General features: G+C 36.0%; 1 protein-coding gene across 1 annotated transcript in view; it reads right to left on the bottom strand.

Moving 5' to 3' along the window:
• GNAL (G protein subunit alpha L) overlaps nucleotides 1-27,474 on the bottom strand; it is a 248,388-nt gene that overhangs the window by 27,076 nt on the left and 193,838 nt on the right. The window contains exon 6 of the mRNA XM_044666913.1: nucleotides 353-407. Coding sequence (XP_044522848.1) covers nucleotides 353-407 — 55 coding nt within the window. The remainder of the gene's footprint in view (nucleotides 1-352; nucleotides 408-27,474) is intronic.

The following is a 27,474-nucleotide window of genomic DNA, read 5'->3' as shown; positions in this document are numbered from 1 at the left end:
AGTTATTCTTATTCCCATTTTACAGATGAGAAAAATAAGGTACAGTCAAATGATGCTACTTGCTCAAAGTCATACAGTATATTAGAAGGATAGGTTTCCTGATTGGTAGCCCAGTGTTCTACCCAAAAGTCCACATTTCACTTCCAAAAACTTCAAAAAGAATTTTAAAGGAAAAAAAAAAGCTTCATTTGTAAATATCCAAATGGCTTGGCTAGTTGGGTGAGCATAGTAGTTTTTCCACAAACATCATAACTATTTTGTTGTCATTCCTACTCTTTCTAATGTTTTCTGTATAAAATTGGAAGTTAACAGTTTTGAAAAGAGGTGGTCACATGCTCTCAACTTCACTTACCTGGTCTGTGGGTGTGTAGTCAATCAAGCTGACGCTGTCAATTCTTTCTAGAAAGCTGAAAAAAAAAAAAAACCCAACACACATTGAGAAAAAGGAATACTTTGTTGCTTTTTCTTTAAGGTTGTTGTATAGATCAACCTATTTATTTTAAAAAGATATGAAGGAAACAAGATTTAAGAATCATCATTATTATCTGGAGGTTAGCTAAAAAAAAAAAGCCAGGGGCAGTTTCAGATACTTAGAAAGAATATATTATACATAATAATATTAATCATCGACATAATTAATATATAATAAAGTCATTAACCCAAAAGATGTAATATACTCATTAATATAAATAATTACTAACAAAATTAAAGTCTACCAAAGTACTTGGTATATATTATTTGATACAAGAACCTTGTGTGGCAGGTGTTATTAGTCATTTTACAGAAAAGGAAAACAGAGAGAGGGGGAATAATTCTCTAGGATCACAGAACTAGTTAGTCAATAGACATTTATTAAGTACCTACTATATGCTAGGCAGGCACAAAGCAAAGTACTGGACGCTACAAAGAAAGACCAAAGACAGTCTACATTCTCAAGGAGTTTACATTCGAATATAGGCAAACAAGTCTGTACAAATGAGCTTCTTACAGGATAAATTGGAAATAATCAACAGAAGGATGGTACTAAAATGAAAAGGGTTCAAGAAAGGCTTCCTGTAGAAAGTGAAATTTGAGATAAGACTTGAAACTAGAGAAGTCAGAAGGTGGTAATGAGGCAGGAGAGAGTATTCCAGGCATGGGGGACAGCCAGTGAGAATATCTAGAGTTGACAGCTGAGTAGAAGATGGATTTGGAGTAGGGAAAGAATTGAGGTGGGCAGCCTAACCAGCAGGCTACTGCAAGAATCCAGGCATAAGGTGATGAACACCTGCATTAGGGTGGTGGTAGCATCAGAGGAGAGAAGGGGACACATTTAAGAGATGTTACAAAGGTAAAATCTACTGATTGGATGTAGGGGATCAGAGAAAGGGAGGTAAATGTCTGAAATGGGTCTTCCTGACTCTGTGTTCAATGCTCTATACATACATTATGGCACGCTGTCTGTCTCTATTTTTGTTTACAACTAAATTCAATTACTTTTCTTTTGTTGTGTTAAACACTCCAAATTGGAGAACTAGACCTGGAATTAGGAAGATCTGAGTTCAATCCTGTCTCATATATTTACTAGCTATGTGACCTCTGATAAGTCACTTAATGTACCTGTTTGTTTCCATTTTCTAATTTGTAAAATGGTAGTAAGAATAATACCTAGTGTTGTTGTGAAGAGAAAATGAAATATTTTTAAAGTGCTATATAATTATATTTATTACTACTACTCCTACTAATACTGCTATTACTGAATTTTAAAGATGGAAGGAGCTCTCCTCTAATCTCTTTTTTAAAAATAGGTAAAGAAACTACCATCCAGACATATTAATTCATTTTAAGATCACACAGCTAAATTAATGACATAGCCAGGGCTACTATTTATTTCTCCTCCTAGTTCAATTTCTTTTATATCATTCAAATAATTTCTAAATGCCAAAATATCCAGGATGATTAGGAATAATGAAATAAGTAAATATAATAGATAATGACACTTAAAAATCAATGTGACTTTGTTATATGTTAATCTGTTATTCATATCAATAATCAAGATATTTGTGAGTGGCCCTCATTTGGGGAAATTTTCTTTGGTAAGGACACAGTCTAGAAAGGACTATATTTGGATGCTTTTCATCTCAAGATAAAGTGCACTACAATAAGTACAATAATGTTTATTGAATTTAAGGCAGATCTATCCTCAAAGATCCAATATTTCTGTATTTAATAATTACTGGTTAAACACATTTCAGAAACTGAAATCTGAACTAAACATGTATATACCTTGGTTGTGCAAGTACAGGAAGCATCCTGTAAAAACAAGGTACAAAAATTATAGAAGATAGGGGAATTATTCAGATAGTTATGATTGGTTTAATCTAGAAAAATGAAAAAATATGGATAAAATCTTTTATCAATTCAATAAGTAAGGCTTGCAAAGGATGGGGTAAGTAAACACCGTCCTTGAGACATTTCTATCTCTAATCTCCATGGTAGCCGAGTTCAGCATGTCAATAAATGCTGCTGTGTACCATAATGAAACAAGAACTTCTCTCTACACTGGACAGGTTTATTTTTGTTTGCTGCTGCGTGCAGATGTGTAATAGAGTAAAGGGTGACAATTCACAATAATACGTTTTAAAATCACATTTACATAGATTGGCAAAGACTAGCTTATTTGGGGGCAAGGACTGTCCTTTGTTCCATATAAAACTTCATTCCATAAATGTGAAATGCTAAAACAAATACATGTAGAAAACTACACAAGACTCTCCCCCTACACCAAATGCAGCATTCCAAAACAAAACCTGGCAGAAATCTTAAAAGAAATCATTCCCTGCATGCCAAAACTGTAATAAGGAAGCTAGAAATGCAATTTACTTTGCCAATAATTTTGGTTCTCCCTGCTGTAGTTGAAGATATTTGTATTTGCATAAGAGTTTTCATTCACACCATCTAGTTTCCCCTTCTGTTTGATATTGGTGTAAAGTAATAATTCACTATTTATATCACATCAAAATCTGCTGCCATATTCAAAATCCAAAACATCCCAGACTCTTCATGGCCAGTGTGAGGCTGATTTAGAAAGAAAAGGGATAGGCATGGAAAGAAGAATAATTGCTTGCATAAATGTTTTTGTAACTATTAGAGAGGATCTGAAAAACATATTGGGCTTTGAAAACATATCGGGCTTATGTCAAAGAATTCTCTTTTGCAAAGATATGACAAGTCAGAATTCACGGAAAAGTACGTATTTTCTACATGGAGTAAACTTGAAAATTTTCAGTTTTTTATCAAACTTAAATTAATGAATACTAACAACAGGTTGTAACATAACCTACCAGACAAGAATGCATTAGTTAGTAGCAGAGGAAAATGTCACTTACATAGAAGTTCAATAAAGTATCAACTTAAAATACCATCAGCTGGAATCCTGGGCTAACCCTTATTAATGAATTAAACATAATAGTCCTAAACTCCCTGGTCTAGGTCCTATCATTTTGTCTAGCAAGAGGCTGGATGACTGCTTGTAAAGTAGGTTGTAGAGGGGATTTTCCCCCTCAAGTATAGTTTGGATTAGATGACTGTTGAGGTCCATGCTAGCTCTAGAACTATGATCCCATGAGGTGACTTGTCCAAGGTCACAAGTACTAAAGGACAGAGCAAAGATTTGAATGAGGGTTCCTCCAATTTTAAACCCAGGACTCTTTCCATTTTGTCATGCTGCCTTTAGTTTTTTTTTTAATTTAAACATTTATTAATATTCATTTTTAACATGGTTACATGATTCATGCTCCTACTTTCCCCTTCACCCCCTGCACCCCCCCCCCATGGCCGATGAACGTTTCCACTGGTTTTGTCATGTGTCATTGATCAAGACCTATTTCCAAATTGTTGGTAGTTGCATTGGTGTGGTAGTTTCAAGTCTACATCCTCAATCATGTCCACCCCGACCCATGCGTTCAAGCAGTTGTTTTTCTTATATGTTTCCTCTCCTGCAGTCCTTCCTCTGAATGTGGGCAGCATTCTTTACCATAAATCCCTCAGAATTGTCCTGTGTCATTGCATTGCTGCTGATACAGAAGTCCATTACATTCTATTTTACCATAGTATATCAGTTGCCTTTAGTTTTAACCTGTCTTCCTGACTCCATGTACAGTAGTCTATCTCCTATAACATATTGTTTCAATTTGTTACTACCTCATTACTTTATTATGGTCAATTGGTTGTGATGTGGATAAAGTGCTGGATCTGGGGTTAGGGAGACTCATTTTCCTGATCTGGCTTCAGATGCTTACAAGCTGGGTGACCCTGGACAAGTCGCTTAATCCTGTTTGCCTTAGTTCCTCATCTATAAAATCAGCTAGAGAAGGAAATGGAAAACCATTTCAGTATCTTTGCCAAGAAAATCCACAAAATGGGGTTATGAAGAATTGGACAGGCCTGAAATTGTTGAATAACAACAAAAATTACTTCATCCTTGGACTAGTACAATAAGCTCTTAAAAGTTTTCCTTCTCTTTTAAATCCTGTTTATCCTACACAAATCCCATCCAGATCCATATTCTTAAAACAGTGTTTCTCAGACTATTCTCTGTAAACCTCTGAATTTTCATAAAATGTTCCAGAGGTTTCATGGAGGAGAAAAAAAGTATAGTGGGGCAACAGCTACATTCAACAAAGTTGTTCACATTATTGTCTAGGTAGACTCCCATCACTCAGGTGCTAGTGGAGATGCAGGTACAATCACATTTGAGAAACACGCATGCCATGGCAGTCAGGGCTGGAGAGTCTGTTGGCACCTTGGATATTCACTGCCTGTTTCAGCCAAAGTTCTTGTGTGGCATTGGAGCCTAGCCAAAGACATAGGGCTGAGCTGAGCAAGTCTCTGTGAAATGCTGTCTCTCAACCAGAAGCCCCACTTTTGAAAAAAATCACCAATAGAACCGTAGAGATTAAAGTGCAAAATAGGCACAAGAATAGGAACTGCCATTGTCCTCTTTTCTTTGGAGCTATTTGTTGCTTAGTTAAGTTGGAGAGAGAGTTTCTGAGCAAATTATCTGGTCTAATATTTTTGCCTCCCACTTCTAGTTCTTTGTTCTTAAGAATTTGCTTTCTTCTTTTGCCTCAGTTGTACTTCTGCTATACTTTGCTTGCCTGCTCTACCAGTCCCTCTTCACTCCCACAAGCCCAATATTTGCACCAGTCTCCATTATCTTTCATCACATTCTCTAGCATTCCATATATCTTGTCTATTAGTTATTCCATTGGTATTGAGACCTTATCTCTCATAATTTCTGGGATTGCCACAATTTTATATGTTATATCTCATTTATACAGGGAAAAGCTAAACATTTGTCAGACAATATGTTTCTGTTTTTGGCTTGGAAAACCTGGTATCTATATTCATACTAGATTAGTATGGCCCCTTTAAGAGAGCTGGAGGGGAGATGGATCCAAAGGAAAGGAGTTATTTTAGACTTTCATTTTTTAGCTACCTTCAGTATCCTCTTGCTATGAACTTTGCAAGGGCATAAAATTGGTCTCTTTCTTCTTCAATTCCATATTGACTTAGCGTGAACTGCAATATCTAGCTATGCATCTGAATCTTTTCCCACTGGCACCAATAAAAGAGTTTGGCTGTGGTTGAAAACAAATAAGGTTCTTAAAGAGTTGTTTAAGAAAAAGTTCTACTAAATGAGTTAGAAGCGAAACAACAAGCTTAGAAGTAAAGATAAGATTCTTCTGGAACATTTTTATTTTGGGGGTAAACTTTTCAAAGAACGGAAATACTCAATGGTCTCTTTTAAGATCAGGTTTACCTCATTTGTAGCTCTAGACATTTTATGAATATTTTAAAAGATCATACTATAGGAGGTTAATTAAGATTCTTAAAGTTTGGTTATAAAAAGTTTGAGACCTACTGTTCAATGTAATAAAGCTTTTGGCTGGCATTCAAAGGCCTCCACAATTGTCTCCACAATCTCCACAAAATTGGAGACAAAAATGAAAACTAGTCCCTCCCCTCAAGGAGCTTACATTCTTTTCAGAGGGAACATAACAGGTACACAGACAAGCAAAAATAATTAGAAAATGAACCAAACAATAAACATTTATTCATCACTTACTACCCTATAACAGGCACATTGGGCTAGGAATTAGGGATACAGATATAAAAATCAAATAGTCGCTGCCCCCAAGCAGCTTACGTTCTCTTGAGGAATATACTATATCCATGGTCACTTGATAAAAGCAGAGAATTTTAGAAAAATGTTGGTGTATGTGTGCATGTGTGGGAAGGAGGTGTTTTAGACATGTTGAATTTGAGATGCTTACAGGAGAATCAGTTTAAAATATCCAATAAACATCTGGTGACCCTAGATAGGAACTTAGGATGATAATAAAATTCATGGGAGCATATGAAGTGAATGACAGTGAGAACGCTGAGGACAGATCCTTGGGCCAGGTACATCAATCAATAGGGGCCAAAAGTGGATGATGATTCAGAAGAGACTGATTATAAACACTAAGATGAATAGGAGAACCAAGAGAGAAGAGTCGTGAAAACTGCTAAAGAGAGTATGAAAAACAGACCTTGCCTAGGAAGAAAGGCAAAAGTATCAAAGAAGGCTGAGGATTAAGAAAAGGACATCAGGATTCGATCACTAAAAGATAATTTGTAATTAGGTAACTGAATAACAAGGTCAAAAGCCAGGTTGTGAAAATTTGAGAAAAATTGAAAAATGATTGAGATGAGAAGTTGTTTGAGATACTGAGTAGAGAGACTTTTCTAGAAGTTTGGCTGTGAAAATGACTAGAGATTTAAGATAATAGGTTAATAATTTCAGGAGGAAGTAAAGACACCACAGAGCTGACTCAAAAGAACTATTTGGGGGTGGGAGGGAGAAATGCCCTAGGCTTAGTCTTGGTCTTTTCCTCCTGCCCTTGAGAGGGAAAGACCTTTGAATTTTAGAGGGCTGGAGGATTTGGACTTTTTTAGCATCCCTAGAGTAGATGATACTATATATGAACATGAAGCCTGAGGATAGACGGACCTGAAACTTAAAGCTGAGAAAGATAGCCACTGGGTTCTACAAAGAACCCAGAAGAAAAGCTACACATACCTAAGGGAAAAGTCTTAAGGACTCCAGCAGAAAGATTCCTAGGAGGTGTTTTTGCCACATATGCCCTAACCTTGAGCTCACTCTCTCCTGGACTCTGTATGTACACGTAGGATACTATATCATATGGGTTTTTGGGGGAAATGAACTACTGTACCAACCATATACTACAGTAAACACTTCTTTCTAGAAGCTAATTAAGTCTGGCTGACTGATAAAAATTGATGTCAACAAGGTAGATTTAGAACAAAAATGAACAGAATGTCAGACTTTGAGTCAGGAAGTCCTTGTTCATTTTTCTAACTGTGTCATGCTGGGTAATTTGTCATTTGACTCTGCTTCAGTTTCTTTGTCTGTAAAATGGGGATGATAATGGAACTTACCTCACTGGATTTTTGTGAGGATCAAATTAAGATAGCTTATATAAAAGAGCTTTGCAAACAATAAAGTGCCATATAAATGCTCTAATGATGATGATGAAGGGGGGAGAAGCACAGCCACAGAGACTTTTCAACTATAATACTAGAAGTCCACTCTCCAACATCTCAGGAATGCTCCTAGTTCCCTGAGGGAAGATAGAATAATTTGGTTTGTGGACCAAGCTTGCCAGTAAGTATGAGGGAGAGTTGGAAGACTAAGTGCAGAGACCTGTACATTTGACTAAGTTCACTGTACCACAATTATTAAAGTATCCCATGGCACTCACAGGATAAGACAGGTAAGCATCTTGTGAATTATCAGTCATTTAATTCCAAGAAGCAGAATCCTAATTATAGCATGAAGAAATGGTGAATTGGGAGCTAGATTGATCTTTTCGTAAATGGTCTACAGTGCATTTGAAACTGGACTGGTTACTAAGTTTAGCATGTTGTTGTTGAGTTGTTTTAGTCACATCCAACTTCTTGTGACACCATTTTGGAATTTTCTTGACGAAGATACTAGAGAGATTTGCCATTTCCTTAATGAAGGTTTCAGTTATAACGAATCATGAAGATATTGAAGATGTATTCAAAAGCTGACTCTAATAAGCAAAGTGCTCATGGACAAGATTTATGGATATATTTTTAATACTTCATATGATTTTTGACTTTTGAATCCTTAAATTGGTTGGGTCTTGAATTTTGTGGAACTTAAAAATCAAACCTCTACTGTTATCTGCAGTCTGAAAGCTAGCAGACAAGTTCTAAAGGTCCTTTGTAATGTCAGAGACTGAATCTTGCATTTGTATAAGCTGATGCCAGTGTGCCTGCCAGAAAGGAGAAGCTTTCACATGAGCCTCTTACCTGGGCAGCTGGTGATACTATTGTGTTGTCTTTTGGTTGTCACTACTATGTCGAAATTTCTGATGTGCAGACTGTTTGACATCCCGCAATCCCCCATTGTTAACATTCCTTAATAAAATCAGTTCAGCGTGTGCACGCCCCCCCCCCTCTCTCTCTCTCTCTCTCTCTCTCCTCTCACTCTCTCACCATCTGATGTGACGCTGACATGATCTATGTGCCTCTTTGTGTGTTCCTTCTGCCTATGTCCTTTCTGCCTTAATCTTTAGCCCTTCCACCCATATCCTTCCAGCTCCTGGCTTCCCTTTTAGGTGCTTTGACGCACGCAAGAAGATTGTGAAGTGGCAGGTCTGCTTCACTTCTCCATTTCATTTTACAGATGCAGAAACTGAGGGCAATGGGGTCAAGTGACTTGCCCAGGGTCACACAGCTACTAAATGTCTAGCGTCAGATTTTAACTGAGGAAGATGTCTACACGCTATATTCTGTGCCACCTTGCTGCCTGAATTTAGCATGTACCCTTTGGTTAAAAGAACATTCCTCCAAATAAAGTGTATGTGATAATTTATCTTTTTGATAAATTTCCTACTCACAACTAAAAGTATAATAGTTTGGATTGGTAAGAACTTGACTTACCAATAAGAGTATCAGAATAGTTCTCACCATATACATCTTTATTAGGCACTAGATTTAAGTTTCATGCTATCTCTGAAAATGGCGGAAATCCTTAAATACAGTGAGAAGGAGGTAATAGATAGGGTCCTGGCAAGGAATCAGAAGAGCTGGGTGCTAAGTACTGACTCTACTAGTAATATAATTAGCCATGCAACCTGGATATGTAATGTTACCTTTTGGGGCTTCCATTTTCTCATTTGTAAAATGAGTGGGTTAGATTTGATGATCTCTAAGGTTTCTTTCTTCTCTAATATTCTATTTTATTTCAAAAATAGTGTATTACATTACCACCAGATATCATTTTAGAGATTAAAGAAGTATTATAATTTGAATAACACCATCGGGATGCTACTGAAATAAAAGGAAATGTTGAGGAGGAAAGTTAATCTTATATTTTTATTTTGTTGTTGTTTTTTTTAAACCCTTAACTTCTGTGTATTAGTTCCTTGATGGAAGATTGGTAAGGGTAGGCAATGGGGGTCAAGTGACTTGCCCAGGGTCACATAGCTGGGAAGTGTCTGAGGCCGGATTTGAACTTAGGACCTCCTGTCTCTAGGCCTGGCTCTCACTCCACTGAGCTACCCAGCTGCCCCCTTAATCTTATATTTTAAATAGCTTTGTTGTATATTCACTCTATTCAAATCCATCCTTGAGGATATACATTTTTTGGAAAGGAAAATGATAAAGGAATAAAGGTTAGAGAAATATCAGAGCTGGTGTGAAACAAAGATGTTATCATCTTTAACATTGGTGATCTTGATGACCCTATTAAATATCACTATTTAACTCTGGGAAGTGTCAATCCAAGTAAGTCAGGGTAGAGATGAAACCTGTTGCCATGAAGAAGAAACACCGTAGAAATAATAGCAAGGAGAACAGCATGCATGAAAATAACTTTTCTTTATGTTCCACTGACTAAACAAAAGATCAGGTAGAAAGATTACAGTGTGGGTGTGAAAAAATGCAGTACCTTCTGTACAAAACGTCACATTGTGCTTTTCCTTTAAGCATTTTTGCTAAGAGATTTAGGAATTATATTCAAATAGAGGAATGCATAAGCAAAAATCGCTGTTTTTATAAATTTGTGGGTTTTCCTAAAGAAAGATATATATTTAATAAAAACTGCAACATTTCAGCATCTGTAAAAGTGTGATAATGATATGTTTTTGCAGGGTTGTAACCTTAGGCAAAAATCACTTAGTCTCCATAGGCCATGGTTTCCTCATCTTTAAAAGTAGATAGTTTAACTAGGTAATTTGCAATGTCTCATTTATCTCTGAAATTCCATGAAAAATTCTGATGATTTAATATAATACCACACCATTAAAAAAAGAGAATTCAATAAATAAAAATATTAATTTACAAAACAGATAAATTCACCGTTATTTGCATACTTTACAAAAGAATTAACCACTGTTTTAACAGAAAATTTCTCTGGTCTACTTAAAATTCACAAAAAAGAGACTTGCATATGTAACTTTTGAGGAAACCTAGATAAAGCAAGTTATACCTTATAATAATGCCAAGGAAAGAATGCTGGATTTGAAGTCAGGAGGCCCGAGTTCAAATCCCAGCTCTGGTACCTATTGCCTTTGCTACATTGAGTAAATCACTTCATTTTTTTTCTAGGACTTCATTTCCCCTTTTGAAGAATGAAAAGGGTTGGACTCCATGACTTCTGAGTTTCCTTCTCAGCTCTAAATCCATGATCTATCTGAATACTTGTTTGTGTATGACGCAGAAATCTATACCTTTGTGAGATAAAAGTCAATCCCAAGGCACACCCTGGATAATATTTTAAACAAAAAAGCAGCATGACATTAAATCTTTTTTCATTTATAATGCAATAGCAACATAGAACTTATAGCTGATAAGCCACCAAATTTGTAAGGATGACACCAAGGAGTAACTTTCTCTAGCCTCTAATCTTCTCTAAGTCTTGGTTTCCTGATTTATAAGATGGGGCTACTGCTTTTATTATCAATCTCGCAAGATCACTTTGAAGAAAATGCCTTATAAATGTTAAAATGTGATAGAAATAAGACCTACTCATTATCTTACTTCTCAGTAGAACACGGATGGTTACTGTTTGAGTATTTTCTTTCCTTTACCATTTTGTTTTAGAATTTCTTCATAGCATGACCCAGAACATTTTTTTCTGTGATCTTTTCTGTAACATGGAGAAGTGAGAGACATTTCCTTTAGAATCCGTTTAGACAATAAAGTCAGACCATGTGGTTGGCTTCCTGGTGAGTTCTCCCAATTACCATCACTAAATCCAGAGTATGGATTAGCTGGATAAAAAAGAACCATCACTTGATGATATTATCTCCATGAGAAGTTTTATAAATATCTTCAGTGAGTTTCCAAGGAAACTCAGAGACACTTCAATTTGACAAGCTGGATTTGAATTTTACATTATGCAAGCAGGGAACACTGAGGTGCAGGTATCAGACCCACACCCACTGGCACACATCAAAACTGTCACTGTGTATTATACCCTTGAAAAATTGGAATTCAAGGAACATCAGTGAGCTTCATAACTTTGACTTTTTCAGGAAGGTGCTTCAAATACAGAGATAAGAAAATAGGAAAAAATCCCAAATCTGACCTGTTGAATAACAAAGTAAGAATAAAATAGAACTGAGACTTTCTACAAAACACAAATGGTACAATGAAAGTACTGGAGAGTCGAAATGAAGGAAATGATAACTCTGCTATCTTCCTCACTTCGACCCTTTCCTTTACTAAAACAACCAAGTAATTAAAAGTTCCCAAAGTATGGTCCTATACTTCTTGGTTAATTGCCTCCATTATTATGGCTTCAGAGTTTTCTTAAGTTCAGCAAATGATTATTCATTATATTAAAAAAAAAATTTTTTTTTTAGCCCTTAACTTCCATCCTAGAATCAATACTGGGTATTGGATCCAAGGCAGAAGAGTGGTAAGGGTTAGGCAATGGGGGCCAAGTGACTTGCCCAGGGTCATCATAGGACCTCCCATCTCTAGGTTTGGCTCTCAATCCACTGAGCCACCCAGCTGCCCCTTTATTCATTATATCTTAGAAGACCATTCATTCATTCTTTTCATTGTTACTGAATGTCAACTATTTCTAAAGCAGCATTAATATGTAAATACTATGGATAATACAGATATGAATATAGAATCACTCCTCTCAAGGATATTTTAAAGCCTAAAGCTACTTATACTATATACTAAGTTCAGATCCAGTATACAGTCAGCCAGATTGGTTTGGGTTTTGTCCTTGATTAATTTTTGAATTAATTTTGAATTTTCTTGAGTATCCTAACTAGACAGCTTTGGTACTATTTTCAAGTTCTGTTAATTTGATTAGTTTCACTTGGCTATACCACAACCTAACAAAGCTTGATATGGTTATGTTATCACTTTAAAGACATGATTTGTAGCCTACTACACAATAAGAAATATAGTAGAGACCAGCGATAAGGATTTGTCCAGTAAATTCAATGCTAATATTGCTGACTTTCCACCTTAAAAAAAACTAGAATAGAGATTTATAAAACTCATATCCATTTTATCTTATATATATATTGTTAATATTGATCTATCTGTCTAGCATTTACATTTTTCTCAAAGCGCTTTCATCTCTGTTGCTTCATTTTATTCTAACAACAATCTGAAGCAGGGGAAGAAATACATTATTATTTCCATCTGGTAGATGAAAAAAGAGAGATAGAAGGAAGGTAAGGCTGAGGTCATCTAGCTAGCTAATGGCAAAACTCAGCCTTTGGACTACAGGATCTTAGATAGAGAGCTGAAAGGGTCTTAAAGGTTGTCTAGATCAACTCTCTGATTTTGCAGATGATGAAACTGAGGTCAAGGGAGGCTGACTTGCCTAAGGTAACACCTGTATTAAGTAGGAGATGTCAGAGGAGTTAAACTAAAGTATAGCCTCTGACTCCAAATTCTATAAAGCACTGGTGACTTGCCCAAGATCTTCTCTTTCCACTAGAATCTAAATTAGATCAATAGTCTCCAAGATATTTTGGTCACTTACCCTATCAATAAAAAGTAAATCAAGTATACATTCCTAATATATGTATATTTAGTTAGTTATAAATTATATACATGTGCTGTTATACTAATAATTTAGTAAATTATGAAATATAAAAAAAAACAAGTGTAAAAAGGGTAAGATAGAAGTGAAATAATGCTTGATCCTAAAGTTAATAGGGAATACCACTGTAGTTTATTTAGTAGAAGAATAACACTGTCAGACCTATGCTTTAGGAAAGTGAGTTGTTTATCAAATGATTGGATATGGTAGGTAAAAGAGAGTTAGGAATCAAAGATAATTCTAAGGTTGCCAACCTTGGCAGTTGACAGCAATAGGGAAATTTGGAAGGCAGGTGGTTTTGGGGGAAAGAAATTATAATGAGATTTGAAATTTATATTATAATACACCTATGCCTTCTTATCCCATGTAACTGATTATGTTTCATGTAAAAGGAAACATGAGTGGGATGAAGATTGGCTTTTACCAATTACTGCTCCAGAATGTAGAACCTGCTTGCTAGGAGATGCCATGAATTACTTGTGTGTATGTGTCAGGTATAGGGATTCTAGAAGGTAGAGGGAGAATTTTGCTAGGTGACAGCTGCTATGGGTGCCTTCCAGAATTAGATAATAACTGTCCATAGGGGTTAAAGCAAAGGTAGCCACAGGAGGCCAAAGCTAGGATGGGATGGCATAGAAGAATGCTAAGTAAAAGAGGTGGTATAGTTACGGTGGAGACAATTCTATGGGGTGGTTGGCTGTCACAAGGAGGATGGAATGCAACCCATCTTCCTATCCTCTGCCTGTTTGATAAACATATCCCTTGGGGTCATGCCATTTATAGCGCCTTGGGGAGATAGCTCAAACTCTGGAAGTCACTGTACTGGATCATGTTCCTTCTTTTTTGCTAATTACTGCATTTATTGACCATTTCCCCTTTAGATGTGAATGAAATCAATGAATTAATTTTTAGATCAGTGAACCCCAAAACAAGTGGAGCTCATTTGGTTTTATTGACTGCTATGTTGCTATTGCTGGCATCGGTATTTTTCTTTCTTCCTACACTTGGGATCTAAAGCATATTTTTTTTTCCTCAACTATATGTAAAAAGAAAATAAAAAAATTCTTTTTTTTTTTAAACCCTTACCTTCCATCTTGGAGTCAATACTGTGTATTGGCTCCAAGGCAGAAGAGTGGTAAGGGCTAGGCAATGAGGGTGAGGTGACTTGCCCAGGGTCACACAGCTGGGAAGTGTCTGAGGCCAGATTTGAACCTAGGACCTCCCGTCTATAGGCCTGGCTCTCAATCCACTGAGGTACCCCCCAAAATTAAAAATTCTTAAAAAAAATATAAGTTCCAAATTCCCTCCCTTTTTTCTCTCCCCTCTCTCTGAGCAAGCAAACAAGCAATTTGCAATAATTATACATATGCAATAATACAAAAAATAACCAATTTAGCCATGTTGTAAAAGAAAATACAGACCGAAAAACACCAAGAAAAATAGTTACAAAAGTATGATTTTACATTAAGATTTCATAAATTCTTTCTCTGGTGGTGAACAGTATTCATAAGTCTTTTAGAATTGCCTTAGAATCATTATTTTGCTGAGAATAGCTAAATTATTTGCAGCTGATCACTGTACAAGATTGCTGTTAATGTGTACAATATTCTGGTGCTAATTACCTAACTTTGCTTTAGTTCATATAAGTTTTCCCATGCTTTTTGGAAAGCATCCTGCTTGTCTTTTCTTATAGTACATTAGTATTCTATCACAATCATATAGCACAATTTGTTTGGCCATTCCCAAATTATGAGCATCCCTCTCAATTTCCAATTCTTTGCCATGTGGTTAAACCCCATCCTATAAAGGAAATGTTGGGACACATGTTCATGTCCTTCTCCTACCTCCATTTAATAATTTGAGCTATGGGAAAAACATTTTTCATGAGTCAAACTGTAAGCAAAATAGTCTTTTGGAAAAGTTTTCAGCATGATTAAAAATTTGTCCAAAACACAATAGGAAGCTATAGGTAGTAGGATTTTTTCCTACTAAGTTATATGCTCTGATCCTTGTCAGTATGCTTGGATTCATCTTAGGCCAGTGATGGTGAACCTTTTAGAGGGGTAGGTGACGTGAGAAATATCCTCAGCCACCTGTGGAGAAAGGAAGGGGAGCAGCCCAGCCCTGAGTCCCTCTGGCTTTCTAATATTGAACTCTGGCAAACTTTGCACTGGGGTGATGGTGAGCATGCCCACAGAGTGGGTTCTGAGTGGCTCCCCTTGGCACATGTGCCATAGGTTTGCCACCATGGTCTTGGGCAAATTCATTTGAGAGTGGCAATTCATGTTGCTTCTTTAAAAATATTAGGAGTTTTTGGTGCGAATTATCAGAAAGCAGGGGGCAACTATGTGGCAAAGTGGACAGAATGCTGGGCCAAGAGTCAGGAAGACTCATCTTTCTGAGTTTGAACCTGGTCCTCAGACACTTACTAGTTGCGTAACCATGAGCAGGTCACTCAACCCTGTTTGTCTTGGCTTCCTCATCAATAAAATGAGCTGAAGAAGGAAAATGCAAACCACTCTAGTCTCCTTGCTAAGAAAACCCCAAATGTGGTCACAAAGAGTTGGATATGTCTGAAAAAAAAAAAAAGACTGAAGTGAAATAGAAAGCAGAATATTAAGGAATTTTGACTTGGCTCAAACTGTTTAACTATCCTTTTATCCAATGAATTGCATAAAGGGATAAATGGCATGCATATCAAGTTTGTAGATTACATTCCAAAGCTGGGTTGGATAGGAGAGGATAGCTACCATGGGATAAAAAGGTTGGTGACACTGAGTCAAATCTAACAAGTTGAAATTCAGTAGTGTAAGATGGAGGAGGAGTCAGGTTTAGACAGAAGTTTTTCTGAAAAAGATCTGGGGGCTTTAGTAGACTGCAATATGAGTCAGCAGTGAGAAGTGGCTCCTAAAAAAGCTAATATATCTTCGGCTGTTCATTAAGAGAAGGCAACGGCTTCTAGGAATAAGGAGGTCTTTGTGTTTTTTTTTTGCTGTGTTTTGGTCAAGCCATATCTACTGTATATGTTCAATTTTATGTACCACATTTTAGGAAAGACTTTGAAAAGCTGGAAGGAATCAAGAGGAAGAAAACCTGGATAGAGAATGGCGTTGAGTCTATCTTATAACAGAATCTTGGAAAAACTGAGCATGTTAAGCCAAGATAAGAGAAGACTCTGAAGGGGAGAAGAGGACAAGCAGGAGGACTAGCTACCTTTAAGTATTTGAAGGGTTATCTTGTGGAAGAGGAATTAGAAATGTTCTGTTTGACTTCTGAAAACAAAATGAGGAGCAGTGGGTGGAAAATATAAAAAGGCAAATTCAGGATTGAGAATAAGGAATAACTTCCTAACAATTACAGCTGCCCCCAAATGTTAAGGGCTTCCTTGGAAAATGTGTGTTTCCCATTGTTGGAAGTCTTCAATGAGAGACCAGATGACTATTTTATTGGATATTTTACAGTAGGGATTTCTTTTGGGGGTATGTATTGGACAAGATGGTCACTGAGTTCTCTTCCAAATCTAAATTTTTGTGATTCTGTGAAGGTTTATGGAAACTATAAAAGATTACTTCTAAATCATGGAGATAATTTTGAGGAACTTATGAAATCTCCCTGAAAGGTATTCCATGGTGGAAAAAGATGGTGTCAGAAAACATCCATTTTACATATTCTGTGAAATGATTAAAATATGCAGTAGCACTTCTGCCTCAAACTACTATTTCTCTGTTCATTTCCAAATGAAAAAATTTCATCTTTTGAGCTAAAGGTTCCTCTGTGAAATTCTGTTCATGTGGCAGAAGTTTCTAGGAAGGTTTTTCAGGCCAACCATTAATTCTTTTATCATTACGAAAAGGAAAAATAATATGTCTCTGATTTTTGCCCATAAAGCATTTTTATGAATAGATTTGTTTAAACAAGGTATAGAGATCTACTTGTTATGTTCAAAGAAGTAAAACAGTTTTACTGGTGTGCGCTTAAATGTTAAGAGGATTTTTAGTTAAGTTTCTATTTTGCAGGGATATTGCTTGAATCAAAAGACCATGTTCCTCTAGGATACACAATCACTGGGTGACAATTCAATGACATATATACCTTTTTCATTAAAAAAAAAAAAAAACTCCGTGAAAACAGAACTATGAAACTCTTTCTCACTTTTTCTTAAGAAATAAAGATGATTAAAATCTTCTAAGCACCTCAAACCTTGTAAAACTGACTGAAAATTTACTGCCCTTCCAATTATGTTCATGTAATGGTAAGACTTGAAAATTAAAATAAGGGAGAGTCAGGAAATATAAAAGTAGCAACATTAACTCGCCCACACTGTACATATGCAGAATTTTGGATTACTAGTTATGTAGTTAAATATATACTTTATTATTCAGCATGTGCAATGTGGGCGAGTTAACGTTGTTATGAGAACCATAACTTTTGCATTTCCTGACTTTTTAATTTGACACCTAATATTGCATTAACATAACATTTCTCTTTTGCACTGATGCTACCAATGTAGCTACACTGATCATTGTCAACGTTACCAATTTCTAGGACATTGTCAGAGATAAGTTTAAATCCTAAAAGTCCTATTGATTTAATATACTTTCTCCAATAGTCATAGACATTGGTGCTGACTGGTTCACTTCAGAAAGTCAAACCTTCCCCATAAGAAATAACCATCAAAAAGAACTAGTCCTGGGGCAGCTGGGTAGCTCAGTGGATTGAGAACCAGGCCTAGAGACAGGAGGTCCTAGGTTCAAATCCGGCTTCAGACACTTCCCAGCTGTGTGACCTTGGGCAAGTCACTTGACCCCCATTGCCTACCCTTACCACTCTTCCACCAAGGAACTAATACACAGAAGTTAAGGGTTTAAAATTAAAAAAAATAAAAAATAAAAAAAAAGAACTAGTCCTTCCTTTCTTTCTCTGCTAGAGACAGCTGAGTTCCAACAATAAAATACAAGGGACAGTGTTTTAAATAAACTTAAAATGAAAATTTAGATTTATTAAAGACAACTTAAAGAGAGGATCCTGGAGTAGAGAGTTCTGATTCCCTTTCAGCTATCCACGTGATCCTGAACTATCAGTCACCATGTGAAAATAGTTACCCATTGACTTCCTTAAGATTTACAGATCTAATGAACTTAAATAGAATAAAAAAAACATTTTCATGCAACTTCAGAAATTAATTTATTATATAAGTCAAAAATATTTGTAATAAGGTGATGTTCTAGTTGACCAAGACACTTGTATTACATCAATTCAATGAGACAAATACTTAATAAGTTGAACATGAATTGAGCTAAGTGACCCAGGAGACAAGAAGCTAGGTCTAAGACTGAGTCCTGCATTTAGGGAGCTTTAATAACAGTGGTAAGGGAAACAGGACAAACACAAAAATAACTATAATACAAGGCAAAGTGCACTTAGTTCAGTAAAAGGGCATAAATCTCTTGTAGGGGATTCAGAAAAAGGAAAGCATATTTAATTAGGGATTCGGTGAAAGCATCATGAAGGAGACAGCAATTTATCGGGACTAAAAAAAAAAAAAAGAGTATAATGGGGTCATGAAGAGTCAGACATAACTGAAATGCCTGAACAAAACCAGCATAGAGAGATAATGCTAGAAAGCTATGTTGGGGCTAGAGAATGGTATACTTGGATCACCAGGCTCAAGATTTTAGACTTAATTGGGTAATGAAAGCTGTTTAGAGGGAAATAATATGATTATTACTGTGCTTTGAGAAATACTTATCTGTCATGAATAGGGAGGAAGGATTGTTGCTTGTCCTGTCTGCTGAAATGGTTCTACCAGGATGTGGGGGTTGTGCATGACACAGCTTCCTGGAACCACAGGTGAGAGTTGGGTGACAGGTAGACACCTAAGGTGGAGGAGCAGCCCTGAAAAGGGCTCAGCAAGCCTTCATAGCAGAGGTGCTGGTCCTCTGAACACCAATACAGGGGTGGGGTGATGTATATGATTCCTAGAGCCTCAGGTGAGAGTTAGGAGGAGGAAAGATAAAAAAGATGAGCAACTAGAGATCAAGTAGACAAGTTAGGTAGTTATTGCTACAATTCTGGGCCAACGACTTAAACTGAGATGGCAGGAATAGACCAAGGACAGAGGTTAGTGATGCTCTAAAAATTCTACTTGCTCATTAATAGTTAAGTGGTCTGAGAGAGGATTTCAAGGGAATTTTGAGTTCTGAGTGTCTAGGTACTGGGGGAACTGTGAGAAACCTGAGGTCCAATGGCTTAAAGTGAAGACTCAAAATGTACAAAGAAAAATCAGGACTAGATTTCAGATATACTTCATGTCTATGACACACATAAATATGTATAAAACATCCTATAACATATGGAAAATGTATGTTCATGAAAATCGTACCTAAAGCAATTATTGGCCAAGATGTTAAAGCTGCTGTGCTATTAAGCTGGTCTGAAACAATAGGTAAAATTGCTATATGGAATTGTGTTATGGATACCAAATAATTGGAGGTGGCATGGCATTTGGTGGGGCTGTAATGGAGTGTGGGTAGTAGTTTTTTTACTGCAGTGCTGAAGATGTGTTTTCTTCCACAGAGTGATGCTAACATTTCTGAAAAATCTTTAGAAGCCTATAAAAGTAAATTTTGTTGTAATCTCTGAATATAATGTGCAACTCCTTTACTTGTGTTGCTTCTATTACTTGGGAGGCTACATGGTACAGATGGGAAATGTGCAGTCTTTGGAGTTGGGAGATCTGAGTTTAAATCCTTGATTCTAACATTTACTACCTGTTAGAACTTGAGGAAGTCAAAATCTCTCTGGGACTGTTTCTTTCATTCTAAAACGAGATTGGATGAGATGACCTAGGAGCTCCAGGTCTGGGTCTATGATTCTATCTGCTTCTCTAGCTTCAATTCCCAGTTCCAAGTTCAGCTGAAGCCTCACTTCCTCCACAGAACAAAATTATTTTCTGCCCACCTCATTTCTCAATATTCACTCTTGCCTCTGAACTCAACCTGTCTACATCAGACATTTAACACTTACTATTCAGTGCCTTGCATTATTATTTATCTTTTTAAGTGTAGGACCTGTCTGCTTAACCAGCTTAGGTTCTTTGAGGATAAAACTGTTTTATACTTCTATATCACTAACCTCTGAGGTACTAACACACTTAATTTCAAATGTTAAAGTTCTCTGTAAATATTTGATGATTGGTATTAAAGGGCAATATCTATCAAGCAGTAAACATTGACTAAGAACCTACTATGTGTCAGGCTGTATGCTAAGCAGTGGGGAGTTCACTAGATAATGGGGGAGACAACAAAATTGAGGTCATTTCTTTGTCAATTCTAGATACTTTAGTTTTGGGGAGGGGGAAATGGATTAGACAAGGGAAAACAGAGTATCTAAGCTGATTTAAGAATTTGTGAATTATGATGATTACTTGTGGATAGACAGGTTATTTAAAAGGTTAGTTTTCTTTGTAATCAATCCATTTTCATTCTATTATAATCAGGGTTGTTGAGAGAACATCACCACTATTTTGCTGACCTAAATTTGACTGTTTGAATTGTTTATTAGCCATATTAGCAGTTTAAAGGAGGAAACCTTTCCTAGTTGCCTGGAGATTTGTAATTTCTTTGGCTTATTTTGTAGCAAACCTTGGAAATGAAAGGAAGTGCCCATCACTTGTGGAACATATTGTGGCCTATGGGGATAATGAATTAATATTGCACTTTAAGAGATCATAATAGGGATGATCCTTGGAAAGACCTGTATGAACTGATATAGAATAAAGGGAGCAGAAACAGGATAAACATATAACAACAACATCATCTGAACAATGTAGTGACTAATTACAATTCTGAAGACAAATGATGAATCATACTACTCTATTTCCTGACAGAAAAATGGTGGACATAAGATGCAGAATGAGGCATACATTTTTGGACATTGACAACGCAGCAAGAGTCTATTTCTTCTGAAATGGGGAAAAGAGATTAAAGAAAGAGAAAATAAATGGTTCTTAATTGAAAAGAAGATAAAATAAAAGTTTAAAAACTGGTAGTTGCTTAGATTCAGATTATATCATAGTAATTTTATACGGAATTAAAACAGTTTAGATGCGTTAGAAGAATTGCTTATGCTATTGTCATCCAAGAGTCAGTATAGCTTAAAGAATTACAAATTTCTTTTTGTTATTTAAAAATGCATTTTCTCTACACATCCTTTCTTCTTGAAGTACAGTATTATAGATTTTTTCTTAATTAGATCTCATTTCAAAGCTGTCTAAAGTTTTCACAGTGGAAAGAATATCAGAAAAATGGTGTCTGCATTCTGTCATCACTTGTATCAGGAAGGACCTACTCAAGACCATTAAAGGGAACTCAAAATATTTTTTGCATAGATCCTTGTGAAACCCCTAGTTTAGAAGTTCACTTTAGGAAGTGAGGTTTAAAATGAAATTGGGAGAAACTGCTAAAATAGTTGTCAAACTTGATAATAAAAGACAAAAATAAGGAAGCAGAATGAATATGTAGCTTAGAGTCTTCTTAATGTCAGAATAAGAGGATGAATAAAAAATATACTCTTTCTGGGTGGAAGAAAAGGAAGAAATAAAAAGGAGGTAAAAGATTGGTGAGAGGCGAAGGATGAGTTGAAATCTTTTTTTTTTTAAAGGAATAATGTCTATGATGTATCTCCAAAGAAAAACATAAGCTCCCTGAGAACAGGGACTTTTTTGTTTAGTCAGAGCCAGCACAGTGATAACCACATAGAAGTGTCTAATATATATTTTATGAATGAACTAGAGAGTACGTTCAATAATTTCACCTACACCCCATTTCTTATCTGTAACCTTCATGTTTGTTCTTCATTATGTTCCGTATTAGCTTCCTAAGAAATACTCTAAACTATAGCTATTCAGTGGTATAGTGCCAGAATCATGAAATGAAGATTTCTAAAATAAAGGAATAGGATTTTATGACTTCAATTAAAAACAAATCCTGAGTAGGCTGAAGAGGGCAGCATTTGCTAGTTTATTCTGTTCTCAGTTACTAATACCTGCTTATGGTGGTGTCCTGGTGAGTGTTGATAGTACCAAACTTGGTTTTAACCATATTGAAATTAGAAATGATAGTTTCCTGTATGGTATTCTGGAATACACACTATGACTCATTTAAACGGATGTAATTTTAGATGATGTTTAATTTTATTATAGACAAATAAATAAGGGTTAAAGCTACCAGGAGATAAATGTGTCTGGCTCTGGTGGTGAGGAAGGGGATTATCTACAATATGAAAATGAGCTAAGATAAAAAATGAAACTAGCTGGCTCCTAATTCTTGTTTTAAGTAGAAACCTGGGTTTGCCACTCTTGTTAGGCAGGCTATTTAGAACTGAAACAAAGACTTGAAGAAACCTTGAATCCTTCCCTCAGGCTAATGTGGAACGTGGGTAGATTGCCACATGGCTAGCCTGGCAAATTCTAACTATTTGTGTCTTTTGCTTATTATGTGCCTGTGAATGTTTGCGCAACTCATGGTTGGTTATGCGGCAGGTGTGGAGTAGTACCATGTTTGCTGTTGCAGGCTGCCAGTATTTAACACAGTGGGTTATGTCAGGTGGAAGATCAAGGGGTCAGGTATTTTGCCCAGGTCACTTTTTTTCAATCCTTGTTTTTATCCACAAAAACTTTTTTGGGTGTGTGAGGAATCAGGGAGGGGAAGGAAACCATACCTATGTTTGACATGGACTGGGGAACTCCTAGTGAGGAAGCTCCTTCTACCAATGCATATAGACACTTTCTCTAAAATTTATAAGAGTTGTCTGACACACTGTGAGTTTATGTGATTTTACAGTCACAGAGCCAATAGGAGTCACAGAACAGAGACAAGACAAAGAAATCTGCCTGACCCTCAAGCTAGATCTCTATCCACTATGCCCTTCAGCCTCTCTGATCACACCAAGTATAAAACATAACTGGTGGAAATAGAGGTTTATCAGGTTCACTATTATCAGGTTATCAGGATCACTAAGTAATTTGTTTGGGCCACTTTAGCTTTGGACAACTCTAAGGTTAAGGCTTTCTTGGTCTGCTAGACATGAAAGATAATTCAGGACACCTTTCCATTCAGTTGGTATTGAACTGTATATATCACTTGCATAATATAAAGATTACAGGATCATAGATCTAGAAAGAGAAAGAACCTTAAGAATTCTTTTAGACTACTTGTCATTTCTTACCCTTCTTTTAAAGACGAACAAACTGAGATCCAGAGAGGAAAATAATTTAGAAAAGAAACTGGGAATTTAGAATCTCAGAATTGGCATTTGAACACAAGTCCTTGAATTAAAATTGGACACCAAATCCTGCATTCTTTCAACTGAAGCATAATATAGTATTTGATTCTAAATAATATTAATAATAAAAATGATACTAATGTTTGCATAACACTTTAAAGCTTATTCTAAAAAATAATACTTCTATAGCATGAGTCAAAAATTATTTTTAATTTTATTTTTTTAAGCCCTTACCTTCTGTCTTGGAATCAATGCTGTGTATTAGTTCCAAGGCAGAAGAGTGGTAAGGGATAGGCAATGGGGGTTAAGTGACTTGCCTAGGGTCACACATCTAGGAAGTGTCTGAGGTCATATTTGAACCCAGGACCTCCTGTCTCTGGGCCTAACTCTCAATCTACTGAGTCACCTAGCTGCCCCCAATTATTTTTCTTATAAAAAGAATTAAGCTTTGTGTTACCTTTAAAAAAATCATCTCTCTCTCTCTCTCCAACCCCCTCTCTGGATAACAGATATTTGAAGTAAAATGCATTTTACTTCATATAGTTTCTTATAGCTTTAAAATTAGAGATGTGGATTAGATGACCTTCAAACCTCCTATAATGTGCTAAGATTTTATAGTATAAGAGTGAAACCACTGCCTATTATTCATAAATCTTTTGATAAACTCTCTAATAATATAAGTTGATTTTATTAAAAGGTATGACTCATATGATCATGAAAAATGCTCAGTACAAACTCTAAGGACCCAGCGTTTTTGAAAGATTATATTCTTCTATGTCAGGATGCTGAGAGTACCTATCTAATCCCTACATACTTATAGATTCTTTATCCATGCCACTCTGTTCAGAAATGTTCAATGGCTCTCAATTGCCTTGAAAAGTTCAAATATCTTTGCTTAGCATTCAGAACACCACAATCTGAGACCTCTGCACATTTCTAGCTTTATTTAATATTCCTATGATAGTCAGATTTGTCTATTCTGTGTCCATAAGCACCACTGTATTTTCCAAACTCCACATCTCTGCAGCAGGGCTCCCCCTGTCTAGAGTTCCAACCTATTTTTTTAACCTCTTGAATTCTGACCCAACCTTTAAACTGTAATTTAATTTAATTACCACCTTCTCCATTAGTCTCTCTCTGATCTCTTACTGGCAGTAAGGACTCTCACCTTGGGGTGTCATATAACACTTTTACAAAGTTAGCAATGTGAATGTCATTTCCCTAGGACAGTGATGTGCAAACTATAGCCTGCAGGCCAGATGCGGACACCCCCCCCCCAATGTTCTATCCAGCTGGGTGACATTATTCCTAATCTGACGAATACAATACAATGAAACTTCAAAAGAGTTGCCTTAGAAACAGTCTGACAGATGAACATTTCCTTTCCTTTGGCCCCCTCTTTAAAAAGTTTGCCCATCACTGCCCTAGGAAATAATAAACTTGATGAGAGATGGCCCATATCTTGGCTCAACTTCTTAGCAACCACAGTTACCTGCACATTGTTTGGCACAACACAACAATTTAAATATTTGTTGAATTGAATAAAAGCAAGACATTGCCCCATTTTTCATAGGAAAACTCTCAGAGAACACATCTCCTTAAGGCAGGGCTCTTTTAAGCGAGATTCATGTCTTTGGCATAGGATTACAGTAAAGGGAATCCTCAGTCTTAATCCTATAAATTCAATATAAAAAAGCAATATTGTCTATCTTTACTACAATATTATAGAATGTTAATAATGGAAGGAACCCTACACTTAAATTCCTTCTTTATTTTTTTTAAAAACCCTTCCTTATCTTTTATCTTAGAATACTGTATATTGATTCCAAGGCAATAGAGCAGTAAGGGCTAAGCAATGCGGTTAAATGACTTGCCCAGGGTCACACAACTAGGAAGTATCTGAAGTCAAATTTAAACCCAGGACCTCCTCTCTCCAGGTCTGGCTCTCAATCTACAGTCACCTAGTTGTCCCCTAAATCCCTTAATTTTACAGATAAAAAAAATTCAAGTTAAGTGGTTTAACAAAGATTACACAAGTAGTAAGTAGCAGGATCAGGATTTGAAACTAGGTATTCTTTTTCTTTTCTTTAAAAAAAAATGAAAAATTTTGGATATCCTCCTTCTCTTCTCCACAGAACTTTCTTTTTCAACAAAGTAAAACAGACAAATTGATAAGGTCTGACAATGCATGCATTTTTCCTGTAACTAAAGCTGAGATGTAGATTTCCTTATCTCTTGGGCCAAGATTGTCTTTATACTTCCACAGGGATCAGTTTTTTAAAAAGTCTGCACTGCTGTTGCTTTTTTGTATACTGTTTTCCTGGTTCCATTTACTTCAGCCTGCATTAATTAGGTTACATGAGACTTAATATTTCTATGAAATTTTCATATTCATTAACCCCCTTAACCCCCCCCCATATCCCACTAAATTTATAAGCTAAAGCTTTATTCAGTCATTCCTTCAACAATGGGCTATTTTTTGCCACCATGAAAACTAGCTCTCCTTCCACTGTGGCAGGACGCCTCACTGGATCCTGGCTAGCCCATCCTTTAGGTACAGGAACAGAGGCAGTGTTGGGGATGTCTTAACAATAATGATGAAGATGAGGTGAGTGAAACTGAAACAGTGTTAGCTAATCACTGTCAACATCTTTACTTTCTGCCAGGGATTCAGGTAGGAGAGAATGCATAGCCCTGAATGAGATGCAAAAGCAGCCTAAATGTTAAATGCTTTTTGTACTGCAAAAATCACTTTCTCATTTGAATTTCACTGTTTTTTTGATCTATCACAAGGACCTGTGATTTTACTGATATCAGTATTCTCTTCAATGAAAGCAGATCAAATTTCTTCTACAACTTAGCAGGATGTAGTCTTAGAGGATATAAAATTCATTACTCTGTAATTTAATAGGCAGTCTAATTTTTTTAGGGTCGATGAGAGAAAATGTTAAGGAATCACTGATCTGGTTTAAGTCTCTTGACAAAAAATGAAATTGAAAATGGAGGAAGTGAATTGCTTTGCTGAGGTATCCAGAGCCAGTTAGTGGCAGAGCTGGGATGAGAACCCAGCTGAGTAGGACTCCTGGTTCCCACAACTTTCTAGTTTACTATGCTGCTTCTATAAAAGCAGACCCCAGAGGTCAGGTTGTTCTCTTCACTTTTCCTCCCACAAAACTCATCCAGAGACTTTCATTATATTTCTTGATGGCTGTGTCCACTATAGAATAATGGTACAGAATGGAATTCCCTAGTTAAAATAAAACAGCACAAAAGTGTTTACAAACCTGTAGAGTTGTAAGAAAAAGTGTGTCCATAAATAAACATTAATTTCATATATTTAGAGCTTTTAAAAAACATTACCAGGAGTTTTGATTTTTGTGTGCTTTTCTATTTGCTAGACTGACTTTCCTGCAAAACATCTATTTTTAAAAACTGTGTATGGCCTATGTGACATGGCCAAACCATTAACCTAAACAAATAGTTATTCAAGTGGGAAAAGTATGTTTTAAAAAAATGTATTTAGAAACTTAAATCTTCATCATTATAATAGTTTAGGATTTTTCCATTTTTATATTTTAAAGAGTTAACACAAGTAATGTACAAGTGATATCATAACCGTAACCAAAAAATCCTCTTCCTCTCTAGAGGTTTTATTCAGCAATTCCCATTGATGGCAATATGAATTTTGGGAACAGCATTGCTGAGCAATGAAAATCTTTCTGGAATCTAAATTTAGTAAACCAGCCACTTTTTAATCCATCAAATCTTTTTTTTTTTTTTCTAAACCACTGGGATGTCTGTAGTAGCTAGTGTTAACCCTGTCCTGAATAAAAAGAAGGATGGAAAAGAAGTACTAAATGGGAAAAATAATCAGGTATATTAAAAAAAACAAAATAAAAGAAATGAACAAACAACAAATAGGTAAATACCAGAAGGAAGAAGATATATTTCCTGAATAGTAACTTCAAATATTTTCACTAGACAAAATATAACCAATTTGATTTTAAAAGGTTAAAATAAGGAGACAAAACTAA

The sequence above is a fragment of the Gracilinanus agilis genome, chromosome 1 (assembly GCF_016433145.1).
Source record: "Gracilinanus agilis isolate LMUSP501 chromosome 1, AgileGrace, whole genome shotgun sequence".
NCBI lineage: Eukaryota > Metazoa > Chordata > Mammalia > Didelphimorphia > Didelphidae > Gracilinanus > Gracilinanus agilis.
This window is presented reverse-complemented; position numbering and strand designations above follow the sequence as displayed.